Source organism: Centruroides vittatus, unplaced genomic scaffold (assembly GCF_030686945.1).
Source record: "Centruroides vittatus isolate TY-2023 unplaced genomic scaffold, ASM3068694v2 contig_1078, whole genome shotgun sequence".
NCBI classification, from domain to species: Eukaryota; Metazoa; Arthropoda; class Arachnida; order Scorpiones; family Buthidae; genus Centruroides; species Centruroides vittatus.
Window position 1 is genome coordinate 683,279 of NW_027120693.1, and position 26,745 is coordinate 710,023.

Consider the following 26,745-nt stretch of genomic DNA (forward strand, 5'->3'; position numbering starts at 1 on the left):
AAATGATTTAATATACCAGTTACTCATAATTAAAATACCCCTATTCGACACTGTCTGGAGAGCTATTTAGCAGTCTAAATGCAACTAGATTTGGTATGGTGACATTTCAAGATATGCATAAAATACATAGTACTAAAATTCACCACTATAGAGGTTTTAGTTCTGCAAGTAACATTTTCTTTGAACAAGACACTCACTCTATACAGTGTATCCCAAAAGTCTGGATACTAATGTCTCTACAGATAATGTCAGACCAAAATAAACAATGGAGTATGTGTTATGATGTGTGCTAAATCCAGTAGTGACCATATGGTTGATCTTGAAGGACATTCTGAAGGTCTTTGAAAAACTATACATCCCAGGCAAAAAATGTCAATTAGAAAGTTGTAGGCCATACAAAAATAAGTAAGAATCTGCTTTTGTTCAGTAGATAAAATGTGAAGATAAAACGAAAAATCAAATCTAAAAAACAGGCGAAATTTTGTTCCTGTCATGTAGTGAAGCATCTGCATCAATGATCTGTGCATGTTCTTTACACCTGTTTGAATCAGAAGATTTATGCAAGTGCTTCATGCATGACAGCAACAAAATTTGCTTGTTTTTTAGATTAGATTTTAAAATTTTATCTTTACATTTATGTAACAAGCAAATATAGATTCTTATTAAATTTAATCACATATTCTGAACCAATTACAGTGTGTAGATGACGAAAACAAACAAAAACAAATGTTTTCATCCCTGGTGTGATGAGTGGTTGCTTACTAAATTTTTTATGGTTTTAAAGATATTTTTTGAATGACCTTGAAAATGCCCTTTGAGGTCAACTTTATGGTCTATTGTATTTGGCTTGCATCATATCATACATTCTCATTGTTTATTCTGGTATACCATCATTTGTAGAAACATTATGTATCAACACTAAATCCGGAACCTGTTACCGGTGTTAAGGTGCTGTTGAGTTTCTTATGAAACATTATGTAATATATATCTAGAGTTTTGGGACTCCTCATAATTGATCCTCTGATTTTCTAACAGCAGAGCACGATACTGTCTTTCAAGGCTGTAAATTTGCAACGTGTCTTTTTTTAAATGTCCCTCCCTAACCAAAAATTATGTGGATTAAGGTTCAAAGCTCTAAAAGTGCCATAGTGATGAGTTTTGGTACTGATTTTTTGTCTTAAAGAAATGTCTTCTGCATGCCCTGAAATGTCACCATATTGGATTTGGTTGCATTTGGACTTCTAAATCTTTCTCCAGACAGCATTGAATAGGATTAGGTTAATTACAAGCACCCAAAATTATTAGAATATAATCTTTTAGCAAAGCAACTATCTAATATGAAATATCAATATTTAGAATAATGTAAGATAAGGTACTAGAACAATATTTATTAATTAATTAATTAATGCGATAGTTTATCGATATTTTATGAATTAGTAACAAATTTTTAACTGAGTTTGCTTGTTCGTTTATTCTTTACGGTTTGAATTTGCTTCACTCACGGATCTGTTCTTTATATAAAAAGTAGTCTAAAATAGATTTACAATAGTGGTCAATAGGTACTTTTACTCCATTACAAAATTATGTTCTTGTTGAAAATATTTATTAATAGCCTTCAGTGATAACATTATAACTAATGGCTTTTAATAAGAACATCATAAAATATGACAATTTTCCTTTTAATAAAAGTATGTTTTATAGTATGACATTCTCTTTTTTTTACGTAGATATATTCATCAATTATTCTAAATGTTGTTCGTTTATTATTTTTTATCTTCCATTAGAGCTTCTCTGCATACTGATCTCTTTCTTTTCTTAGCTTAAGAATTAGATCCAAAGTTGGAAAATTTATTAAACTTCTGATCTGATTCCTTGGGTAAGAGAAAAATGAGATTTGGAAGTGAAAGCTTCTCTAATGGAAGATCGGAAATGAGAAACAATCAATACGATAGATGACGATGCCTGTTTATTTATTGCTTCTTGGCTTGTATATTTTAAAGATTTTTAAATTAACGATTTTCAATGGGATACATTCAGAATTATTTTTGTTGTATGCTTTTCAGTGGCGTAGCGAACGTAACTGGTGCCCGGGGCATGACACTTTATTGGCACCTTCTCCAGAAACACACACAGTTTGTCTTGGAGACCATTTGGGCGCCCCTCTGTGAGTGGCACCTAGTGCATGATACATCCCCTTGCCCCCTTACTACACCACTGATGCTTTTATTCCTGTTTCAGTAATTCCTACTCTTGTATGTTTCCTATTATTCCTATATATACTGTTTTAGTACTATAACTAATTGTAACGTAATTTGACTGATAAGAAATTGTGTCACAGATAAACTGTCTTTTAATTTTTGAAGTGGTGTAAATTGCATTCACATCACTTCAAAAATTTGTGCTGCTTAACATACCTAAAAGCTGGATTATTTTGGAAAAGACCTAAACTAATTAATTAATTACATAATTTGATGTAAGCCACAATTTTCTTCTATAATTTTATCGCTTATTTAGGATTTAAAATTAATTTATAATTCTTAATAGAAGATGACATAACTTTAGGTTAAATTTTGTAATTTAATTCATAATTTTTAATAGCTAAATTTTATATAAATTTGACTATTAAAACCTAAATTATGATTTAGTGCATGCATTTTTATATCTTTTATGTAGTTTCTAAATTAAGTACAGTGTTTAAAATGAACGACTCTTGGCACCATTACGTAAAAATGCAAGCCGACTACCAATTAAGGCAACCGAACGGAAAAGTTTATTGAAAAAGAAGTATTTTTGGCTTATTTTAGCTTGATCTGGATAAAAAACAATGTAATTTTTATAAAACCATGCATCAAATATTGTATTAAAAAAAATGTAATTGAAGTGAATGGCACTAAATAAAGCAGTTATTTAAATTTGTGTTTCAGGAAATTAATATTTTTAATTTAAAATGATTTGAAGCGATACCGAAGAATGAACTTTTTAAAATTATTTTATCTTTAATTGAATTAAAACAACTGCTTTAATAATAACATCGGTAGAAAAGATTCTGCAATTTTATCTATTTAAATAGTTTGTGAAATTATTGGGCTGCAATTTCAAAAAACTGTAGACCTATAAATTCCCACTGTTGTCCGTCTTTCCTTAATCTCAAGAAGGGAGTTAAGTAGATGAAAGACAAGACCAAATAAGGAAGCATTAAGAGCAGGAGGCCCCGATCAACTATATATGAACTTCCAATGCAAACCGGACGTCGTGTTAGTTTAATTCAAAAATTTCCCCCCAAAAGGTGGTTAGATAGATGACTGGCACAACTCTATTGGTAACAGGAACAGTGCGATGTACAGTACAGAGGCAAGCCGATACTAATTTGAGGTGGAGAGCATATATTTAAAATTAAATAAATTAAAAATGATTAAAAATTGTAGCCTGGCATCGTGCGAATGTCGCAATAAATAATTGCTTGTTAAATGATAAATATACTCTAATATATTCAATAATAATAATTTAAAAAATACAATATACAATAAAACAAATACAGTTTCATTTATTTTTTTAAAGTTATTTGACATACAATTATTTGTTTTAATAACTTTATTGTTTCAAAATGTAAAGTAAAATTGTGTGTGTGTAATTAATTTACGGAAAAAGGAAGAGAATAATTTTATACATTTATCAAAGTATAATATTTGCTTTATACATATATACATATACACCACCTACTCGTATATATAAATATATATAGAGTAGGCGGGTATTATTTTATGAGAGTATATAAGGTTATTTATATAAATAATCGCATTAGTTTAGATTTGTTTATGGAAATATTTTATGATTTTATTAGTGATGCAATTTTAATATAACTATATTATGTAAATACTGTTTCAAATTAAAGTACTATATAACATTTCTAAATACAGATTCTCTATAAAATCAATTAGAATATAATGTTTAATGATAAAAACCAGTTCTATGTATAGCAAACGTATTAAACAAAATCTAACGTACTTGATATCTAAATGAATTGTCTGCATCACGATGCAACTGATAGCAGACTTTATCATCTGAATAAAAATTGGCAGGGATCCATAACATTTAAAGTTTGCAGAGAAGAAAAGAAAGTGGTTAGTCGTTGACACACAAAAAAATGACACTTTGGTTTTTCTAAATTGAACAGTTTTTTCGAACAGAAAATTTGATTATTTCATTCAGTTTTAGTAATGTTCATTTAATTATTCATTATGCTTGCTCTCTTTTTTACTTGCAAATAATATTATTTTTAAGATGAAAAACGGAACGTTATGATCATAATTGTTCTTGATAATTAAGCTCGGAGTTGTCCATTGTTTAAATGTGACAGTTCATATACTTTATACAGACTGAGGGTACTTTATATCTGATTTAATATTTAAGTTTATTAGATTATAGATTAGATTAGTTTAAAATTTTTTTTCTCAAAGCTTCAAAATTAATAATAACATAATAATTATTAATTTTGCAAAACACATTTTAGAAGTTCCGCAGAAATTAATTTTAATCTTAATTATTTTAATTTTTTAGCTTCAAATATTTTACCAATATATTTATTCTATCGAAGAACTGCTTATTCCTTCCTTTGTAATGCTAATTGTAACTGCAGCAGTAGTGGTGTTAAAACTAGTTTTAGTTCATCATTTTTGGTTTATAATGTTTCACGAAGAGTACTTTGTCTATCCATTAGTAGACAACCTCCATTAACCTATTAATTTCTTTGACAAACATGCTAAATTCCAAGTTGTTTCTGTAAAGATGATGAAACTAAAGATGACAGGACATAAAAATACTAAAACAGAAGTCATTTTGGCTAAATTAAAGCTAATCGACACCAAGTACCCCTTGGGCTTGCAGACGTCTTAGTCGATCGATATCTTAGATTAGAATTTAAAACATTTCTCTTATTTTAATAGAGATTTATTTAGAAAAATAAATTGCAAATGAAACTCTTAACTTTAATAGTATACTAAAGATATTTACAAAAAACTTTAGCATGTTTAATTCATTTTATTGATTGACGCGGTTCAGTTATTAAATTTTCAATTAATTTTACTCGGGAAAAAAAGCTTATTTATTTTGAAATGGATTTTGTGATTTCCTGCTAATAAGAGTAGAGAATAGCAAGTTGATAAATTACAAACCTTGAAGTTAAATGAATAATCCAATAGTACTTAGTTTTTTAATAAGTGTAGCATTAACGCATAGGAAGTCCTGCTTAAATTGAATTTATTTCAGTTGTCTGAAAAATTTTTTTAAACTGCTTTAAAATAATTGCAGCATTTCAACTAATTTAATGTTTAAAAAATTAGCTGGAGTGTTAATGAAAATTGCATGCAATTGGCAAAAATCGTTTATAAAATCTGATTTTATGATTACGACAATGATTGAATATTTTTACTTGCTTCGATTAGAAGATTCAGATAATGGAATTCAATCTTCTTTGAGTGATGGTAATAAGATAGCCGCATAGTGAATATTTGTTTAATTAATACCAAAACTATCTCGCTACTTTATTACCTAAACGAACATTCAAAGGCGCATTATTTTAGTCCAGAAAGCTAATTATTAATCAGTCAAATTACAGAATTTAGCCTGAAGATAAATGGCTAAGCATTCATCCTTTAAGAGTAATTTCAAATTTAATAATTAATTAATTTCTAAAATTTTGGAAGAAAGGTTTACCTGAAATATGGGACTGATATAGTAAAATGAAAACACGTGCGCCAAATATAATTAATGGAAAGAGAAAAAATTTGCGCTTTACACATATAAAGAAGAAAAGGCTGCAAAAGCAAGCGAAATATAATTTCGACGTTTAAAAAAATGTTAAAAATTTAAATTGTTGATTTCAACTGGAGAATAAATTGTTTATTTAAAATGTTTTACAGTATGTTACTTGCCTTTGTAGCCTTTTCTTCTCTAATTTAAATGTGTAAACTCTAACGCTGAAAAAAAGGGATTCAACCCTATAACTTCTATTCACTGTGTAGTTGTGGATAAGCGCCTTCATGGTAAGCAAATTTGCAAAGTTGAGTCATCCTGTAAGTCAATATTTTCTCCCAGAATTCTCTAAATTATGAACGTATGTAGAAATTGGCACCATAATCTGAATTTGTGTGTGTTGCCTGAATTCAGATTGAAAATGTTTTGTAATAAATAAATTTTTGATTAAAAAAATGGCTGACGAATTTACACATTAAAAAATTCCATAGAAAAGACTAAAATGTTTTCATTTTCGTCATGTCAAATTACTGGAAATACGGGATTTTTAAATTGTAAATTTGTTGGCTATTTTTTTTTAAAAAGAAATTATGTATTTTTATAATTGTTGGCTTGTCACCTGTGAACTTTTCAGACTGTTTTGCATGTTTTTGCAGAGGCGTAGGTCATCGAATAAAATAATAGTAAGGTTGTCTCTAATAAAAGGCCATCTCTGTAATGGAGACTGTTGTTCCTGGTGATTTGACATGATGAAAATGAAGACATTTGAATTTTTTAAATTTTTTACAGAATTTTTTAAATTTTTGATAATTTAATCAAGCAGTTTTTGTTTATTTTGTAAATTAATTAATTAATTTTTAATTGTTTATTTGCAGCTTAATTGCCTACCTTTCTAGACCAAATTTTATTTATTAAGACAGTAATTAGTTTAATTGTATTTCAAAAATAATCCTCGCAAATGCTTGCCCATGCTTTATATTTGCATAAATTCTACGAATACTCTTATGAAATATTACATAATTTTGTACCATTATCTCTTCAGCATGACTCATATTATTAAACAATAGTTAAATTTTATAAAATGAAAGTGAAAATGAAATTCTTAACTTGGTAATAAAAAAAATATATTCTACCTCTTTTAGTTGAAAATTTTGTCACTTGTTACTTTACTCATTGATCAAAGTTTTTTCTTCTAGTTTATTGACGACATCAACAGTCTTTAGTCAATGAAATCCATTATTAAAGCTTGTTATCATTTCTATTGAATTTCTTATAAATTTTATGATATACAGCTAACTTTAATGCATGTGATGTGAGGTTGTGACCAATGATACACCCGAGGACCAAGGGGCTGTGGCATCCCCAAAGAAAAAGGGAAAAAACGAACCAATATAAAATTTTCCAAAAATCTTTTCCTAGTTAAAATATATTTTTTTATTTGTTGTTTTGCATCATTTATTTCTATACTACTAATGAATTAGTGGTCACATAAAATGATAATTCTATTAAATTTTTGTTCAACTCAACTCCTCCCAAGATTAAATCCTGAATGCACCACTGGTTGTACATAGTACATTTCCATGAATGCGTGAATTGCAATAATGTCACCCAGTAGCGTAGCTACGTATTCAGCGCCCCGGAGCAAGTAGAATTGGTGCGCCCCTTATTCCTCGGAAGAGGTCTCGCGAAATTAGTTTTGAACATTTAATTTAAAAACATATATCTAATTATTTAATTTATTTGAGATTCGAGGCATTTCAACAATAAGATATTCAATTTAATAAATATATAGTAATACTATAATATTATATAATAATAAAACAAAATAATTCTTTAAGTACGGAGTACCTAATAATATTTACTACACAGTATATAAACTGTATTGACAAATTGTATGCAAGTTTAGTTTCATAACAAATATATAATAATAAATTTAAAAAAAACTTTAAAATTGTTGTTTTCTCGCTTTTTTGTTTGCAAATCGGTCAATCACTTTCTCCAGATCAAGTTGACAAGCTATGTTTTTTCAATTGATATAGCCAAAGAACTAAGACAGTGTTGTGACACGCTGCTTCTTAAATAAGTTTTGATTAATTATTAAATGCAAACATTTTTTTACAAATGTTTTTACAAGTTTTTATTTCACCCTTTTTAACTTGGTGCCCTTGTAATTCGTGCACCTGGAGCAATTTATTCCAACTGCTCCACAGTAGCTATGCCTCTGATGTCACCAATACAGTAGACATTTGCTAATCCGGCCATTTCTTGCACAGAGGAATGCCAAATTAGTGAAAGTGTCAGATTACAAAATGCATAGGACTAAAAGCAACAAACCACATGGCCTGTCGCCCTTCCGTACTGATTATTTTTGGAGTTGTATTTTGTTATTGTGAAATTATGCACAGGGATACAGTTAATTTAAAGTTTAGTTCATTATTAAAGTTAATGTTACAAGTCTACTATTTTTTAAATACATATAATAAACGAATAAGAGAGACATTATAATGGTGTATGTCGGATAATTGAAAGGCCAGATTAGCAAGAATCTACTGGGTACTTTCGACATTGTAGTAATTAGCAGACTTAAAAATTCGTTTTAGTGCAAATCAATGAAAATACTTGATTTTAAAATATTCTTCAGTATTTAATTTTAAAGTATAAACTGTTACACTGAAATTCTGTTATGTGAAACAAATATTTTACCTTGTTAAAATGGTAATCATGAAATTTGAATATTGTATAAATCAAGGATTAGGTATGTTCTTATATAATACATATATATTTTATAATGTTTATATGGCAATCTCAGAACACGAGTAATTCAAGTCTGGTTTTGATGTAATAGCTGTATCATATGGAGTTTGCTTAAAAGCAACTGCTTTATCTAAAGCAATACAGATCCAAGTAGAATTTGCAATAACAAATTCTATGTGGATCTTTATTGCAGGCCTCTATGTGCAAAATATAGGAAATATTGTGTAAAAGGTTTTGTTAATTATCTTAGTCAGAATTTACTGATAGGGATTATTCTAGCTCTGAGGTGGTAATTTATAGTGATCAGAAAATATCTATGAGTGAGTACTTACTTTTGGAAGAATGTTCTTTAAGCCAACTGTTTTATTTAAGTTAGTAATTGAATACTCTTCTAATACTCTAGTAATTGAACTTAATTGAAAATGTATTATTATTATTATTATTATGTTGGGTTAAGTGAGATATACTCGGTTAACACCGGTGGCTGTGTACTATGCCGGACCAAAGTCAAGGCATAGTAACCAAAACAGAAATTAAAGAAGTGTATCAGTGTGTGTGTCTGTATTCAGGAATTTTCTCACAATATGACATGTATTCAATATAGTGGCCTTCTGTAGTGTGATGTATGTGTTTCTATTCAATTGTAATGTGCCCAGGCTTTTGTGTAGTGTGTGTGGTATGACACCTGTAGAGGAGAGAACTACAGGTACAATAAGCACCCCATCCATCCTCCACAGATGCCTTATTTCCTGGGCGAGTTCTGTGTACTTGCTAATTTTTTCAGTGCATGCGTTTTGTATATTGTGAGTGTTTGGAATGGATATGTCTATAATGTATGTGATTTTATTGTGTTTGTCAATGAGTGTGATGTCTGGTCTGTTGTGGTAAATTGTTTTATCTGTGATTATGGCTCTGTCGTAGTACATTTTGTGCGTGTTGTTTTCCAATACTGTCTGTGGAATGTATTTGTAGTATGGTTCGTGGATGTCTGCTAATTTGTGTTTCTTTGCAAGCTCTTGGTGTATTATATTTGCTACTTGGTTATGTCTGTGTAAATAATCTGTCTGTGCCAAGAGCTTGCAACCAGAGGTGATGTGTTGTATAGTTTCTGGCATGATGTGACATTTTCTGCATGTGTCATTTGTGAGTGTTGCATCTTTGAGTATGTGTTTTCTGTAGTTTTTAGTATTTATGACCTGATCCTGTATGGCAATCATGAATCCTTCCGTCTCCCCAAAGAGGCATCCCCGAGCTAACCAGCTGTTTGACGCAGTTTTGTCAACAAAATCCTGGGCCAGATCGTAAGGATGCCTGCCATGGAGTGCCTTTCGAGCCCACGATTGCTTAATGGTGTCTATGCTTTTTATATGTTGTGTTGTGTCCATATGATGTGAGTGTAAGTTTAATGGTGTGTTATTCGAGTCTGCTAGAGTTACAGCTTTATGTAATTGTGATGTTTCTTGTTTTTTGTAGAAAAACTCTCGCAGTGACTGTATTTGTTTGTAGTGAAGGTTAACTATGTCAATCAGGCCACGTCCGCCATCTTTACGTGGAAGGGTTAATCTTTCTGTGGCGGATTTAGGATGATGTTGTTTATGCTTAGTAAGTGTTGTTCTTGTTTTCCTTTGGAGTTGCTCAAGATCAGTGTGAGTCCAATGTATAACTCCAAAAGAATATGTGAGTACTGGGATGACATATGTGTTTATTGCTTTAACTGTGTGTTTTGCATTTAATTGTGTTCTGAGAATAGCATTTAACCTACTTTGGTATTCTTTAATTAATCTTTGCTTTATTTGTGTATGTTCTGTTAGTTTGGCCTGTTGGAATCCTAAATACTTGTAGAACTCGCCCTCTTCCATGGATTCAATAATGTCTCCATTTCCAAGTGCAAAATCTTCTTTCTTCAGGATTCCTTTTTCTATGTGAACTGTTTTGCATTTATCTAGGCCAAATTCCATTTGTATGTCCTTGGTGTATGAATGTGTGATTTGTAGGAGTTGATGAAGTTGTTTTTGTGTGGATGCATAAAGTTTTATGTCATCCATGTACATGAGATGTGACAGTGTAAACTGTGTTGTTTTTTCGTGTCTGATATTGTAACCATATTGCGTGTTGTTTAACATGTTGGATAATGGGTTCAGGGCTAAGCAGAACCAGAGAGGACTCAAGGAATCTCCTTGAAAAATTCCTCGCCTAATAAAAATTTGGTTTGTTTGTATGGAAGTGTTACTAACCCTGAGATGTGGTGTTGTTCTCCAGTGCTGCATAGTGTTTTGAAAGAATGCAATGAGTGATGGATGTATTTTGTACATGTGTAGGATATGTAGCAGCCAACTGTGTGGAACACTGTCGAATGCTTTTCTGTAGTCTATATATGCCATGTGTATGTTTCTGTGTTGTCTGTGTGCTTGCCGTAGAATGACTGAATCTATGAGTAACTGTTCTTTGCATCCCCTGTGGTTTCTACGACAACCTTTTTGTTGTTCTGTTAGAATGTCGTGTTCTTCAACATGTTTGTATATTTTGTTTGCAATACAGGATGTCAATAATTTGTAGAGTGTTGGAAGACATGTAATTGGTCTGTATTGTGTGGGGTCTGTGGTATTGTTGTTTTTAGGTTTCATGTAGGTGATGCCCTGAGTAAGAAAATTTGGCATGTCTTGTGGATTGATGATGATGTGTGTTAGATGTTTAGCTAGTTCCTGGTGCAGTGATGTAAACTTTTTGTACCAGAAATTGTGAATGTTGTCTACACCAGGTGTCTTCCAGTTGTGTGTTCTGTTAACAGTGTATTGGAAATCATGTATGTTTATTTCAACACAGGGCATAGTTGGTATGTTGTGTAAGTTTTTGTTCTCCTCCTCGATCCATCCTGCTTCAGCATTGTGCGTGACAGCACTGGACCAAAGAGAAGACCAATATGTTGTGAGTTCTTCTTCTGTTGGTGTGCCACTGTGCTGTGTATCAGTGTTTGCTTTGTTATTAATTTGTCTGTAAAAGAGTTTTTCATTGTTTGTAAATAATTTATTTTGTTGTTTTCGTAGTGTACATGTTTTGTATCGTTTGAGTCTACGTGCTTTGGCAGCAAGTTTTTGTTTTAGTGTATCAATGTATTCTGTAATGTGTGTGTTGTGATGTTCATGTTTTGTGTGTGTTTTTATTTTCTTGAAAATGTTTTTGAGCTGTTTCCTTAATTTGGGTGTTATGTTGTTTTTAGTGTATTGTGTTAGCCTGCCTAATTGCTGTCTAATGTCATTTATTTGTGTTTCTATTCTTCTCTGCCAGGCAGGCTTGTGATAGAATTGTGTTTTCTGTGTATTTGTCTGTGATTGTACTTTCAGTCCATGGTGTGTCACTACTGTGACTGCCCCAGCATAAACTAATGTATGAATGTCTGCGAGTGTAGAAATTGAATGAATGTAGTGTGGTAGTAAGTGAGTGTTTACGTAATTTAGTGTTTTTCCTACTTTCTTTGACGTGTTGATTTTTGGTATTCGTGGTCGTTGTGTGGGATCTGTACCTGTATATTTAGTGAGTGTTTCCTGAAATATAAGTGAGAGCGTATTAACTAAATCCAAGTCTATGTTATCAGTGATGGATGAGGAAGTGTCTGTAGTATCATTAGTGGTAATTGTTGTATGTGTGTTATTATCAATGCTTGTTGCTGGATTATCCTGACAGGTTACATGATCTTCATTAATGTTAGATGTTTCTGTCTGTTGATGTATTTGATCAGCAACCTGTAGTTTGATAAGTTCAAGTGTTGTTTGTGGAATAAGGTTGTTGTGTATAATTGTTCTTTTTTGATCAACAACCCTTTGTTCGGTGACAGTGAGATGAGGATATTGTTGCGTGAATCTATGGTGTAGTTGTTGTCTGTATGCTGTCATGTTTGTTTCGAGTTTTGTGATGGTGTAATAATTACGGATGATAAACTCGTTCATTTCTACTGTCCATTTCATCCGTTGGTGTGGTTTTCCGGCCTTTGTGGTCTGTGGATGCATTGCCACAGAAACACCAAGGCTGGGTTGGTTCCTCACATCTGTTGAGGGCATTGCAGTAGCCATGCTTGGGCCGGTGCTGCTTTCGCCACCGGTAACCAAGGGAGACTGTGACCTATTTTTCGAACGTGAGCCTCTGCCTAACCCACGAACGCGGACCTTGTTAACCCGGGCGACGTCCGAGCCGGTATCACACTTTGATCTAGTTATTACCATGATGAATATCTCCACAGAATGTGGGCGTGGTCACTCTTAGCTTCATTTCTCCCCATAGACCTTACTGGCATGGGTGTCCCTACCAGGAGCTTATGCTCCAGCCTGCATTGCCCTATGGATCAGTAAAATTACTGGGCTCTCCCACCACGACCAGGTGGTGACCCTGGGAGAGTTATTATTATTATGTTGGGTTAAGTGAGATATACTCGGTTAACACCGGTGGCTGTGCACTATGCCGGACCAAAGTCAAGGCATAGTAACCAAAACAGAAATTAAAGAAGTGTATCAGTGTGTGTGTCTGTATTCAGGAATTTTCTCACAATATGACATGTATTCAATATAGTGGCCTTCTGTAGTGTGATGTATGTGTTTCTATTCAATTGTAATGTGCCCAGGCTTTTGTGTAGTGTGTGTGGTATGACACCTGTAGAGGAGAGAACAACAGGTACAATAAGCACCTTATCCATCCTCCACAGATGCCTTATTTCCTGGGCGAGTTCTGTGTACTTGCTAATTTTTTCAGTGTATGCATTTTGTATATTGTGAGTGTTTGGAATAGATATGTCTATAATGTATGTGATTTTATTGTGTTTGTCAATGAGTGTGATGTCTGGTCTGTTGTGGTAAATTGTTTTATCTGTGATTATGGCTCTGTCGTAGTACATTTTGTGCATGTTGTTTTCCAATACTGTCTGTGGAATGTATTTGTAGTATGGTTCGTGGATGTCTGCTAATTTGTGTTTCTTTGCAAGCTCTTGGTGTATTATATTTGCTACTTGGTTATGTCTGTGTAAATAATCTGTCTGTGCCAAGAGCTTGCAACCAGAGGTGATGTGTTGTATAGTTTCTGGCATGATGTGACATTTTCTGCATGTGTCATTTGTGAGTGTTGCATCTTTGAGTATGTGTTTTCTGTAGTTTTTAGTATTTATGACCTGATCCTGTATGGCAATCATGAATCCTTCCGTCTCCCCAAAGAGGCATCCCCGAGCTAACCAGCTGTTTGACGCAGTTTTGTCAACAAAATCCTGGGCCAGATAGTAAGGATGCCTGCCATGGAGTGCCTTTCGAGCCCACGATTGCTTAATGGTGTCTATGCTTTTTATATGTTGTGTTGTGTCCATATGATGTGAGTGTAAGTTTAATGGTGTGTTATTCGAGTCTGCTAGAGTTACTGCTTTATGTAATTGTGATGTTTCTTGTTTTTTGTAGAAAAACTCTCGCAGTGACTGTATTTGTTTGTAGTGAAGGTTAACTATGTCAATCAGGCCACGTCCGCCATCTTTACGTGGAAGGGTTAATCTTTCTGTGGCGGATTTAGGATGATGTTGTTTATGCTTAGTAAGTGTTGTTCTTGTTTTCCTTTGGAGTTGCTCAAGATCAGTGTGAGTCCAATGTATAACTCCAAAAGAATATGTGAGTACTGGGATGACATATGTGTTTAATGCTTTAACTGTGTGTTTTGCATTTAATTGTGTTCTGAGAATAGCATTTAACCTACTTTGGTATTCTTTAATTAATCTTTGCTTTATTTGTGTATGTTCTGTTAGTTTGGCCTGTTGGAATCCTAAATACTTGTAGAACTCGCCCTCTTCCATGGATTCAATAATGTTTCCATTTCCAAGTGCAAAATCTTCTTTCTTCAGGATTCCTTTTTCTATGTGAACTGTTTTGCATTTATCTAGGCCAAATTCCATTTGTATGTCCTTGGTGTATGAATGTGTGATTTGTAGGAGTTGATGAAGTTGTTTTTGTGTGGATGCATAAAGTTTTATGTCATCCATGTACATGAGATGTGACAGTGTAAACTGTGTTGTTTTTTCGTGTCTGATATTGTAACCATAATGCATCTTGTTTAACATGTTGGATAATTGGTTCAGGGCTAAGCAGAACCAGAGAGGACTCAAGGAATCTCCTTGAAAAATTCCTCGCCTAATAAAAATTTGGTTTGTTTGTATGGAAGTGTTATGGGCCCTGAGATGTAGTGTTGTTCTCCAGTGCTGCATAGTGTTTTGAAAGAATGCAATGAGTGATGGATGTATTTTGTACATGTGTAGGATATGTAGCAGCCAACTGTGTGGAACACTGTCGAATGCTTTTCTGTAGTCTATATATGCCATGTGTATGTTTCTGTGTTGTCTGTGTGCTTGCCGTAGAATGACTGAATCTATGAGTAACTGTTCTTTGCATCCCCTGTGGTTTCTACGACAACCTTTTTGTTGTTCCTGTTAGAATGTCGTGTTCTTCAACATGTTTGTATATTTTGTTTGCAATACAGGATGTCAATAATTTGTAGAGTGTTGGAAGACATGTAATTGGTCTGTATTGTGTGGGGTCTGTGGTATTTGTTGTTTTTAGGTTTCATGTAGGTGATGCCCTGAGTAAGAAAATTTGGCATGTCTTGTGGATTGATGATGATGTGTGTTAGATGTTTAGCTAGTTCCTGGTGCAAGTGATGTAAACTTTTTTGTACCAGAAATTGGTGAATGTTGTCTACACCAGGTGTCTTCCAGTTGTGTGTTCTGTTAACAGTGTATTGGAAATCATGTATGTTTATTTCAACACAGGGCATAGTTGGTATGTTGTGCAAGTTTCTGTTCTCCTCCTCGATCCAGCCTGCATCAGCATTGTGCGTGACAGCACTGGACCAAAGAGAAGACCAATATGTTGTGAGTTCTTCTTCTGTTGGTGTGCCACTGTGCTGTGTATCAGTGTTTGCTTTGTTATTAATTTGTCTGTAAAAGAGTTTTTCATTGTTTGTAAATAATTTATTTTGTTGTTTTCGTAGTGTACATGTTTTGTATCGTTTGAGTCTACGTGCTTTGGCAGCAAGTTTTTGGTTTTAGTGTATCAATGTATTCTGTAATGTGTGTGTTGTGATGTTCATGTTTTGTGTGTGTTTTTATTTTCTTGAAAATGTTTTTGAGCTGTTTCCTTAATTTGGGTGTTATGTTGTTTTTAGTGTATTGTGTTAGCCTGCCTAATTGCTGTCTAATGTCATTTATTTGTGTTTCTATTCTTCTCTGCCAGGCAGGCTTGTGATAGAATTGTGTTTTCTGTGTATTTGTCTGTGATTGTACTTTCAGTCCATGTGTGACACTACTGTGACTGCCCAGCATAAACTAATGTATGAATGTCTGCGAGTGTAGAAATTGAATGAATGTAGTGTGGTAGTAAGTGAGTGTTTACATAATTTAGTGTTTTTCCTACTTCCTTTGACGTGTTGATTTTTGGTATTCGTGGTCGTTTGTGTGGGATCTGTACCTGTATATTTAGTGAGTGTTTCCTGAAATATAAGTGAGAGCGTATTAACTAAATCCAAGTCTATGTTATCAGTGATGGATGAGGAAGTGTCTGTAGTATCATTAGTGGTAATTGTTGTATGTGTGTTATTATCAATGCTTGTTGCTGGATTATCCTGACAGGTTACATGATCTTCATTAATGTTAGATGTTTCTGTCTGTTGATGTATTTGATCAGCAACCTGTTGTTTGATAAGTTCAAGTGTTGTTTGTGGAATAAGGTTGTTGTGTATAATTGTTCTTTTTTGATCAACAACCCTTTGTTCGGTGACAGTGAGATGAGGATACTGTTGTGTGAATCTATGGTGTAGTTGTTGTCTGTATGCTGTCATGTTTGTTTCGAGTTTTGTGATGGTGTAATAGGTACGGATGATAAACTCGTTCATTTCTACTGTCCATTTCATCCGTTGGCGTGGTTTTCCAGCCTTTGTGGTCTGTGGATGCATTGCCACAGAAACACCAAGGCTGGGTTGGTTCCTCACATCTGTTGAGGGCATTGCAGTAGCCATGCTTGGGCCGGTGCTGCTTTCGCCACCGGTAACCAAGGGAGACTGTGACCTATTTTTCGAACGTGAGCCTCTGCCTAACCCACGAACGCGGACCTTGTTAACCCGGGCGACGTCCGAGCCGGTATCACACTTTTGATCTAGTTATTACCATGATGAATATCTCCACAGAATGTGGGCGTGGTCACTCTTAGCTTCATTTCTCCCCATAGACCTTACTGGCATGGGTGTCCCTACCAGGAGCTTATGCTCCAGCCTGCATTGCCCTATGGATCAGTAAAATTACTGGGCTCTCCCACCACGACCAGGTGGTGACCACGGGAGAGTTATTATTATTATTATTATTATTATTATATTATAATTAGTTAAATGATTGTTGTTATAGTAGATCTGTTTTATTATTTTAATAACTTATATGTAAATTAATTTTACAGGTTTCTTATTTGCTGTTGCTAATAAAGCTGGGCGAACAGTTTCGGAGACAGCTAAGCACTTAAAGCACACTGTTGAGGAAAATGTAAGAAAATGTTTTTGTTACATCTCAGTTTTTTAATTTTCTGTAATAGCAAATATTTAATATAATTCAATTTACTGTTATTAATTTGATTCATTGCATATTTATCAGGTGACAGTTTTGTGCAGTTTTTAAGAATAAAATTCAACATTTATTCAAAAAAGTAATTACTATCAAATTCAATATGATTTTCTCAATGAAATAAAAAGCTATAAAATACTGTTTCTACAAAATTATTATTACATTTTTATAGAAGACTAATAGTTTATTTTTGGATATTTCTTGATTTTAAAATTTTCACACATGATTGTCTGAGAATATATGATTGGAGATTCTTCACTGTGAAGAATGGGATAAAATTTTCCAAGGTTGTGAGGCTTTGCATTGTTTGAAGACAATATCTTTGACCTCAATACAGATAGGGCCATGCTGATAGATTAAGCAGAGTGGCAGTTGTCTCAGGTGCCGTACTGGAAAGAATACCAATGAACAGTTATTTATTGTGACATTGTCACAATGCTGGGCTGCAATTTTTAATTCATTTAATTTAAAATATATGCTCTCCATCTCAAATTAGTACCGTAGTGTCTTGCCCCTGTATGTCATACTTTTCCGTTAGCAATGGAGTCGTGCTGGTCATCTATCTAACTCCATTCAAGGGAAAATGTTTTTAATTGAAATAACATGACTTTCAGTTTGCATTGGAAGTTTATACAGTAAACCCTGTCTATGATTGATCACCCACGGTTCCTCCAAAAAGTGGTCTTTTAGACAGGTGGTCATCCAAAACAGGTGGTGTTGTAACACCCGTATTTTCACACATATTTTGCGCACAGATATGCCTTCATCTCGAGTTTGCTCAACTAAGCAAAACTCTAGATGAGCAAAAATAAGCGAATTTTTTCAACGATAGAGCTATATTGGTGCTGTATTTCTTATCAGATAACTCGATTAACAGAAGTAGTCATGATTTTATAAGCTAGATTTAATACCTTTATTTTAAAGATTAATACAGTATTTGCACATTTCGCATGACTACTCTGTCTGTTGAATTCTGTTGGCGGCTCTAATGGACAATATTTCTGGTCCTTATATAACATGTAAAAATTAACACACTGTTAATTTTAAAATGTTTTTTATAGGTAATTAAATTGACTGGTTATTTTTTTCAAATTGAAGTCTATTTTCCAAGAAATGAATGTTTGTTCAATTTATATTGTATCCTCATTTATTAGTCTCAGAACTACAATGAATACATAAGTAATAATACATATAGGAAACTTTTCTGTGAAATTAAACTTTTTGTACATACATAATTTTAATTATACAAATGTATCTATGTGTATTAAAAATGGATAAACCAACTAATTTGTCAACTTCTTAACATGCACATTCAGAAAATCTACTTTATGATGGACTTTCAGCTTTAAAAGACACCTCTCGCTCGAATCATTCCATTAAATTGAGGTTCTGCTGCATTTTATTAACACTAATAGATGCTTATACAGGGTCTTTATAATTAAAGTTCCACTTTGAAATGTCCATAAAAGGAGAACTACTGGACAAAATGTTATCAAACTTGGTAATAGTTTACAGGAAGTCATGGGATTTTATTCCTGTGTCTTATTTTGTTTAACGATATTGCATACCGCACCATTTCTTGCTGGTGGTGAGTTTTTGAACTACGTTTTTGAGGGAGAGAAATAAGATCCCATGACTTTCTTTAAACTATTACCAAGTTTGATAACATTTTGTCCACTAGTTTTTCTTTTATGGCCATTTTAAAGCGGAACTTAATTATAAAGACCCTGTACTTTAACAGATTAAGAAATCTTATATATTTGGAATTAACATTTTCAAAATTAGGGACACTTCATCTTTATATTAAAAGAATATGAAGATAAGCTTTTAAATATAAAGACAAAGGCGAAGAATGTTTTAGAAGTCAAGATGTTTCAAAAACAATAATTCCTTACTTTATTTTTACTTCTTATTTATGTAATATGATGAAAAAATTGGAAGGAAAAATAATATAAATAAACAATAGCCTTAATTAAATATTGATTTTCTGACTAATTATTGGGGAAGTTTAGAAATTAGATTGAGGGGAAATTTTTTTGTAACTATACTTCATAATTATGGGATTTGGTCTGGAAAATTTAAAAATATCGCCAACCATTTTGCCAGTTTAAAGTTTTTTTTGGTCACTTCAAATTATTTATTGCCACCAGTTTTACTTTCTAATTAATGCAGGTGCTGGTAGCCTTATCAGTTTGGCCTCTGGAAAGCTAAATTAACACATTAAGCTGTCACTTACAAGGGGGCCAGGCATTTGAGTCTTTGATTTGAATGAAATTTGGTGAGCATGTAGCCCTAAACATAAACAGCACCTTGTCTAAATGATAGGATTTACTTTTCAAACATTTCCAAAAACTGGGCTTCCGAAAATTAAGTGTTTAGCTTATAAGTCTTTGAAAGTGTCAAGTCTCTTTGCGGCAATAGCACTATGTACTGATGCTGGACAATGTAGGTTTGAATTTTTGGAATTTTAGTTTTTGTGTTTTTTTTTGTGTGTAACATTATTATTCTGTTATTTTATCACATCATTATTCTGCACATTTAAAGATTATAAAACAAGAGATTAAAAATTACTCCAGTCTATAAATTCACACTAGCACTTCACAAAACTGCCTTTGGTTCTCAACGTCACTTCCTACTTTTCTGTCTGAACTTGCCGCGTGACGTCATCAAATCGCACTAGTGTGTGGTGCACGGACTCCCACGCGGGGAGCTAGACTTTCTGCTGCTTTTCCTGAAGTGGCTTTGTGATTCAATTTCACGCTGAATGTTCAAATAAGCGGACTAGCGTTTTTACGCCACTTGCTATTGCCAATGTTATATTTTTTATTGCCACTTTAATAAAAACATTGCCAAGTGGCAATTTTGGCACTGTGCAATGTGACCCCTGTAAATACTGTCATAGTATTGTACAATCTATTATAATTCGATCGGTTAATTGAAAAAATACTCTCTTGCTAATTATGACTTTTGTAGCTTGCTTTTAGTAACAGGGTTACAAATGAATATTTAATATATTTTTAGTGAGCCTAAACTATTCTAGATACAGTAAGTCCTCTCTTAAAATCATTTTGTTATAATATTGGTTTTGGTATGCATAGTTTAGCTTAACATCAGTTTCCAATAACCTAATGGAAAGTTATTCAATTACAGAATTAGAATATTTTTTTATTTGAGTTATCCAAACTGGAATTAATTCAACTATAGTGATAAACCCACCTTGCTTGTTTTTCCAGCTGACAGTTATTTGTGTTACAAACATTTGGCTTTTTTGAGAAGCCTACTTCAGGTTGTTCTCAACTTCATGGTTCCTTCAACCATGAAGTTGAGGATTGTGTGGTGGCTCCCACATATACCAAGTCATGTGCAATCTTATCATCTGTGATGGGTATCATGTAGACATCTGAAATTCTCAAGAGGCCCACTGAGTCTGTCATTCACACGAGTTTATAAACTGTAGGATTCTTCTTGTACAATATTTATCTGATTGTAGCTTTCCCAATTTCCTAAAAGATGTTACCAAGGGGCAATTGTACTTGACCACTGTACAGTTCACTCCAGTAATGTCGTGTCTATCTGAAGATGGAGTGTTTCAGAAGTTGTCAACGAGTGTTTATATGATTCTGGGATCATAAGCAAGACACACTCCAAATGTTTTAATATAGTAAAGCTATCCTTGACAGTGTCAAACAAGGATGTGCTCTTCTAATCAAGGCTTTTAAAGTGGTTAGCTTGTAAAATAATGGGTCATGTGAGATCCAAAGAATAGAGAATTGTATGAGGGTTTCCGAAAAACTTCAGTCTTGATTCTACCATCCTTAAATGCAATAAGAATATCAAAACAGCGGGCCTTGCACTCACTCTCCTGCTCCAGGTGCGGTTTTAGTCCATAAGGGTTGGTATTGATATCAACCAAGAATTCTTGCATGTCAGATTTTTTGTTCCATACAATAAGCATATCTATGTATCTGGCATAAATCCACATGCATGTGCTATATTTTGGCAGGATGGAGTTCTCCAAAGTTTTTTAAAACCATCTGTTTCCATTGAATGTGATGGGGACTCATGTCGAACCGTCTGGCTGTGAGTTGGCATTACTATTTGCAGTGGGGTGATGTTTTAGGCATTGGTACTGTTCGACCAAGCGGCGTGTCATGGTTGAACGGTACCAACACCTGAAACATCCCCCCACCGCAAATAGTAATGCCAACTCACGGCCAGACGGTTCGACACGAGTCCCCATCACATTCAATCCATACCTTAAGACAGTACATAAGAAGATAACCAGCAAACATGGGATACAGATATTATACAGAAGATGTCCTACGATTTTTCGTATCCTATGGAATGAAAAAGACCCCCTCACCGATTGCACCAGACTCCCCGGAGTCTATTCTATCCCAATCAGGGACAACAGACGAAACAAAGACTTATTGTACATCGGTTCAACCAAGCGTTCCTTAAATACCCATTTACGAGAACACCAGGCGGATATCTGACACGGAAGACTCACCACAGCCCTTGCCACGTATGCGTCGGATCCCGAGGTCGAGGTGCAATTCGTAAAAGCTACTGTTATTGTCAACACACTCCACCAGGAACATCTCAGGTGGCTAGAGGCCACAGCCATCTACAACGCCGGCCGGGTAGCCACGTGCATCAACTGGAAGGAAGAGCTGACTCTATCTCCAGCGCATGGCCATGCATGTCAGGAAGGTCCCACTTCGTCGGAATGACACCTGATCCCACCGAATAATATACACTCTGTCTAGGGAATTCCTTAACCAGTTGACCTGAAGAAGAGTAAAGTGATTGTTCGAAAATGTTTGTCAACTGCAATATACATTATATATGTGTTACGCATCGGTTTACAGGTTCCAGATAGTGTAGATTTCACCCCGTTGCTGAGGTTGGAGTAGTTTTTGTATTTAATGATCTAACTTACAGATTGAATCTCATTCAGACATTCCTTGCAATACGCAGTATTGCGCAGGTTCAGCAGCCTTCTCAATCCACAGACATGGCTCCAGCTGATTTTTTTTTGCTCTTTCTCAAACTCAAGAATGCCATTCAAGGAAAGAGATTTCAGGATGCAGAGGAAATCAAGTCTAATGCAACAAAGTGCTTGATGGAGATCCAAATAAATAACTTTTCAAAGTCATTTATTGGGACCTCCATCAGGAGAAATATGTGAACTTGGGAGAGGCCATTTTGAAGGGGACTAGTGTTTGAACCAAATAGATACATGTGTGTTTTTCTCCTGACCTTAGGTGATATACTTTTTGATCAGACCTCATACATAGTATTTATATAGAGAAAATAAAAGAATTGTTAGTAGCAGGGTTGCAAAGTTTAAGTCAGAAACAGTTTGAAGTGAAGTTGGTAGTAAAATGCGATTAGATCTTGATAGAAAATCTTAAGAAAATGCCATTTTAACACCTGTACCATGTGATATTCTCGTAATGTCAAGTGTGTAATTTCTGCTTTTAACAAGGACCTTCAGCCTATGCCCCACAGGCCAAATACAATTCCTGAAGCATACCTATGTAGCTTGTTTTCACTGGTATGTTTTATAAACTATTGCCTATTAATAGACCTTGCTGCAAATGATTTTTGTTGTTGCAAATATAAAACTTATTTAGCACATTAAGCACCACGTGTTGCGTATTTGCAATACATGCTACACATTGAAATCTGTGCTCTGTTACTTTGTAGCAACATGCTAGCCGTATAAACCTAATGGAAATTGATCAAGGCCTGGGGTCATGGAAATTTTACTTGGCCCAGTAAATTATTTTTATGATAGAATACTAATAGGAATTTAATTTTTTCTCCTAAAAAAAAACATGAAATATAAGCAAAATTTGCCATTTCTACTGTTTTTCTTGCACAGTGAATAAGTACAATATCACATAAATATGTATCACAGAAAGAAATATTCAAGAAACGATTTTTCTTTCAGTGAACGTAAACAGTAAAAACAAAACAGTAGGTATATTATTTGAGTGATTATTTTATTTTTCTTTGATTTGTATCTGTGTATTTACGCAACCTTGATTATGGTAGAACTTCTGGTGAATTCAAGACCTGATGAGTAGCACACAAGACGGTATAACGGAAGCAGAAAAAAAATCATTTAGGCCACGTGCTGCAATTCCGCAACACACTTAAAAGTTAAGAAAAAAATGTTATTTAACAATGCTGACAAAATTAAATGGTTGTTAAAATTAAATTTTGTTCTATTTTATAATTTATCCCTTTCTGTTGTGGCACTTAGTGTTGATATTACTTGCTGACAAAATATTAACTCAAAACAAACTATGATACTTTTGAGAATTTTATAAGAAGTAGCAAAAATCTGCATTTAATTTATAATAAAAATAATTAAATATTAAAATTGAAAATTTCCACAACTTATCTCACTAAGAATTATTTATTAACTTTGACAAACATTTTCAATCTGTTTTACAGGCCATCTTTAGGTTTTTAAAAAATTCACGGAACATCAATAACTGTTCCTTTTGAATATTACAGTTAAGAACATTTAAAATACAAAATTTGTTGTTATAATGAGGTATTTGAATCTAAAGAATAAACTAAAGTAATATATATACAGTTTAAGACAGGCCTGGCCAACCGAAATTGTTTCGCAGACCACTTTGATCAAGCGTAACATTACAGTGTGCCACAATTTAGGCAAACATGATTTTAAAAAAGTAAAACAAATACAAAATGAATAAGATTTTATTGTTATACCAAGAGTTTGTACTCGCACTTGCGCATTATAACAATGACACATGCAAATTTTCATTTATTTAATTGTTTTGGTATACACATAACGGGAAACAAAAGTTTTAATAGATATATAATATCACTTAGCAGGCCACACAATTTAACGTGACGGGCCGCGGGTTGGCCAGGCCTGGTTTAAGATAACAAAATAAAAAACAAGAAAAAATTACGTTCATAACATCAGTTGTTGATTGTATGGACATTATGCACTATTCTCCAATAAGTTCTTTTCAACCATATATTTCCATGCTGTGGGTAACACTGTGGCATCTTTATAGTTCATACATCTGCCCAAAAGCTTACTTCTATAAATTTCATTTCTTTTTTCCAAATTCAGCACTAATGTTGGCACGTGTACCAGTTTTATAGTTCTAGTTTCCTCCCATTCTCCCATTGATCCTTTGCTTTGTGCCGTTCTAGACAAAGCTATACAATACTGCTCTTTCTCAATGTTATATTTGTGTTCTTTAAGACGTTTACTAAGGTTTCTGTTTGTGACCCCTATATATTCTTTCTCCAAACCCAATTGTTCATTTTTGTATGGGATTTTATACACTCTAGACTGGTCTCCTTTTATCATTTCTTAAAAGGCTGTATATGGTGGGTACCTTAAAGTTGTTGCTCTACATTAATTTGGTTGAACGTTAGAACATGTTTGAGCAGTATTGGCAAAGGAAGTTTGAGACACAAAGTAAAACTTGAGGCCTTTTTTTGTGACAATGTTTAATTTTCTAATTTATTATCATGATGACTGCTTTCTCAAATATTTTCTGTAGTTGTAGTCTGCATAATGTGCACTTTATTCCCAAATTGAGTCTTACAGTTAAATCTGCTTCCGCTATTCTTATGCCACAACTTTCAAACTTTGTGTAGATGTTTCTGCTGGGCTCTACTTTTTTAACCTGGTTTCACCAATTTTTTTATGGGATATACACAAATATAAACATTTAATAACCCAATTTTGTATTTTATTTACTTTTTGTTTGTAAATATTTACTATAATTTGGAGAAAGATGCTAGAAATTACTCTTACCCGATTAATAGTTAAATTTTTACGTTTAATCACTTAAAACACTGTTTGTTTATATCAAAAATTAATTAAAAAAAAATATTTGCAGAGTATATTAGCTGATTTCAACAAAGAACAAGAGGCATTTGTTAGTAGTAAACAAGGTAATCATAAGGAAGTCGGTGTGGCACCTTGGATTGGATGTATAGAGGAAGAAACAGTAAAACAACAGATACTGTCCATTTCTATGGTAAATTTTTATATATTAATCTAGAATTTGTTGTTGTTCTATTGTTTCAAATATTATCAATTATTTAAAATAAGTGTGGAAAAACTAAATTGCAAATTACAGTTTTGTTAGTTTGTAATTTAAAATTAATAAAATTAAATTTATTAAATTACATATATTAAGATTGTTTTATGAATGGGTAAAGTCAGCTTGGAACAGCTGCAAGTTTTGTTAAAAATTTGATTCCAATAAAGTGACTGAGTTATGAATAAACTGTTTGAAACCAGTTTTACTCATTCTTAAAACAATTTTAAAATCTTAGTCTTTTGGGTCATCCTGTATATTACACATTACAATTAATCAAAAATATGAAAAATTTAAATTTAAATGCATGCAGACAAGCACACAAACAAAAACAAACATGATTTTACTTGATGCTACCTCAACTTTTTATATAGATTTTATACTGTGTTTTTGCAGAATGTCCAACATGCTGGTCTATCCGGGAGAGCCCATGAAATCAGATATTTCAATATGATAAAAACAGGCATGCCAGTTTATCCTGGGGAAATGACAGCATGCCGGTTTAAGTGAGGCTATTGTAAAGCCCCAGTAGATCTAGGTCTGTTAGGCAAAAGTAGAGGGTTAAGGCACGAATGAAACACAACAAGGACTTTACAAGTTTGTGAATATTCAGTAACAAAAGTCTAATCATAGATTATTTACAAAAAAAATTATCCATTCCCAAGCATGAGAGGAACATAAACTCATATCTCTTGTACAATATTTGATGTTATATACACTATACATCAAGAGGTTATGAGTAGTACAGTTACAATCCATATATGTACAGTACATTGCATATGATTTTTCCACATTTTTTGTGAAGAAACACGACAATCAAACATGACGAAAATAGCGGTCTTACTTAAGTTCATCGATGTTTCCTTTGTCTGAACGGGCGTTCCTACATGACCTTAACTACTGATCCAACTCGAAGAAGGAACCAGAAAGTGCCGAATTGGACGAGAGCTGGAACATTTATACCTTCTGCCATTGGATATGACATATAAACACGTGGGCTTGGTTATCGACCAGTCAACAAGTACGACGGGTAACACTCGTTTACAGTGCAATACCATGGAATGAAACGGAAATAATACAAGAAAAAACCTGACATGACATATGTGGAAAACAGAATAAACAAAAAAAAATAATAAACATAGTACTTGGGCATTACACTATACATCTTTCTCTAGGGGTGCATTATGAAATGAACAAGCTGTGTCATGTAAAAACGAAGAAGTTTTTATTCTACAACTCTGAAACTGTCAGCATTACATCAAAACTATGATTGTGTGTTTAATTTCTTCATTTTGTCTTCTTTCTAACGACGTAAAATACTCATGGGATGACAAAAGTGCTTTTTTTTATGTTTATTTAATTTTAATTCAATTTAAAATTACAAAAATAAGCATACTAAATTTCAGAAACTGACAGTAAATTATCTTTACATTCTTTTCTCTTAACATCCACTTTGTATGAAATTTGAGAGGAAGGTGTTATTTTTAAGGTAGGGTAATGGTCACTTAC

General features: G+C 33.4%; 1 protein-coding gene across 1 annotated transcript in view; it reads left to right on the forward strand.

Moving 5' to 3' along the window:
* Positions 1-26,745, forward strand: part of LOC136974054 (synapse-associated protein 1-like) — an 87,741-nt gene that overhangs the window by 5,701 nt on the left and 55,295 nt on the right. Inside the window, exons 2-3 of the mRNA XM_067268828.1 lie at positions 16,965-17,047; positions 25,033-25,173. Of these exons, the coding sequence (XP_067124929.1) occupies positions 16,965-17,047; positions 25,033-25,173 (224 nt within the window). The remainder of the gene's footprint in view (positions 1-16,964; positions 17,048-25,032; positions 25,174-26,745) is intronic.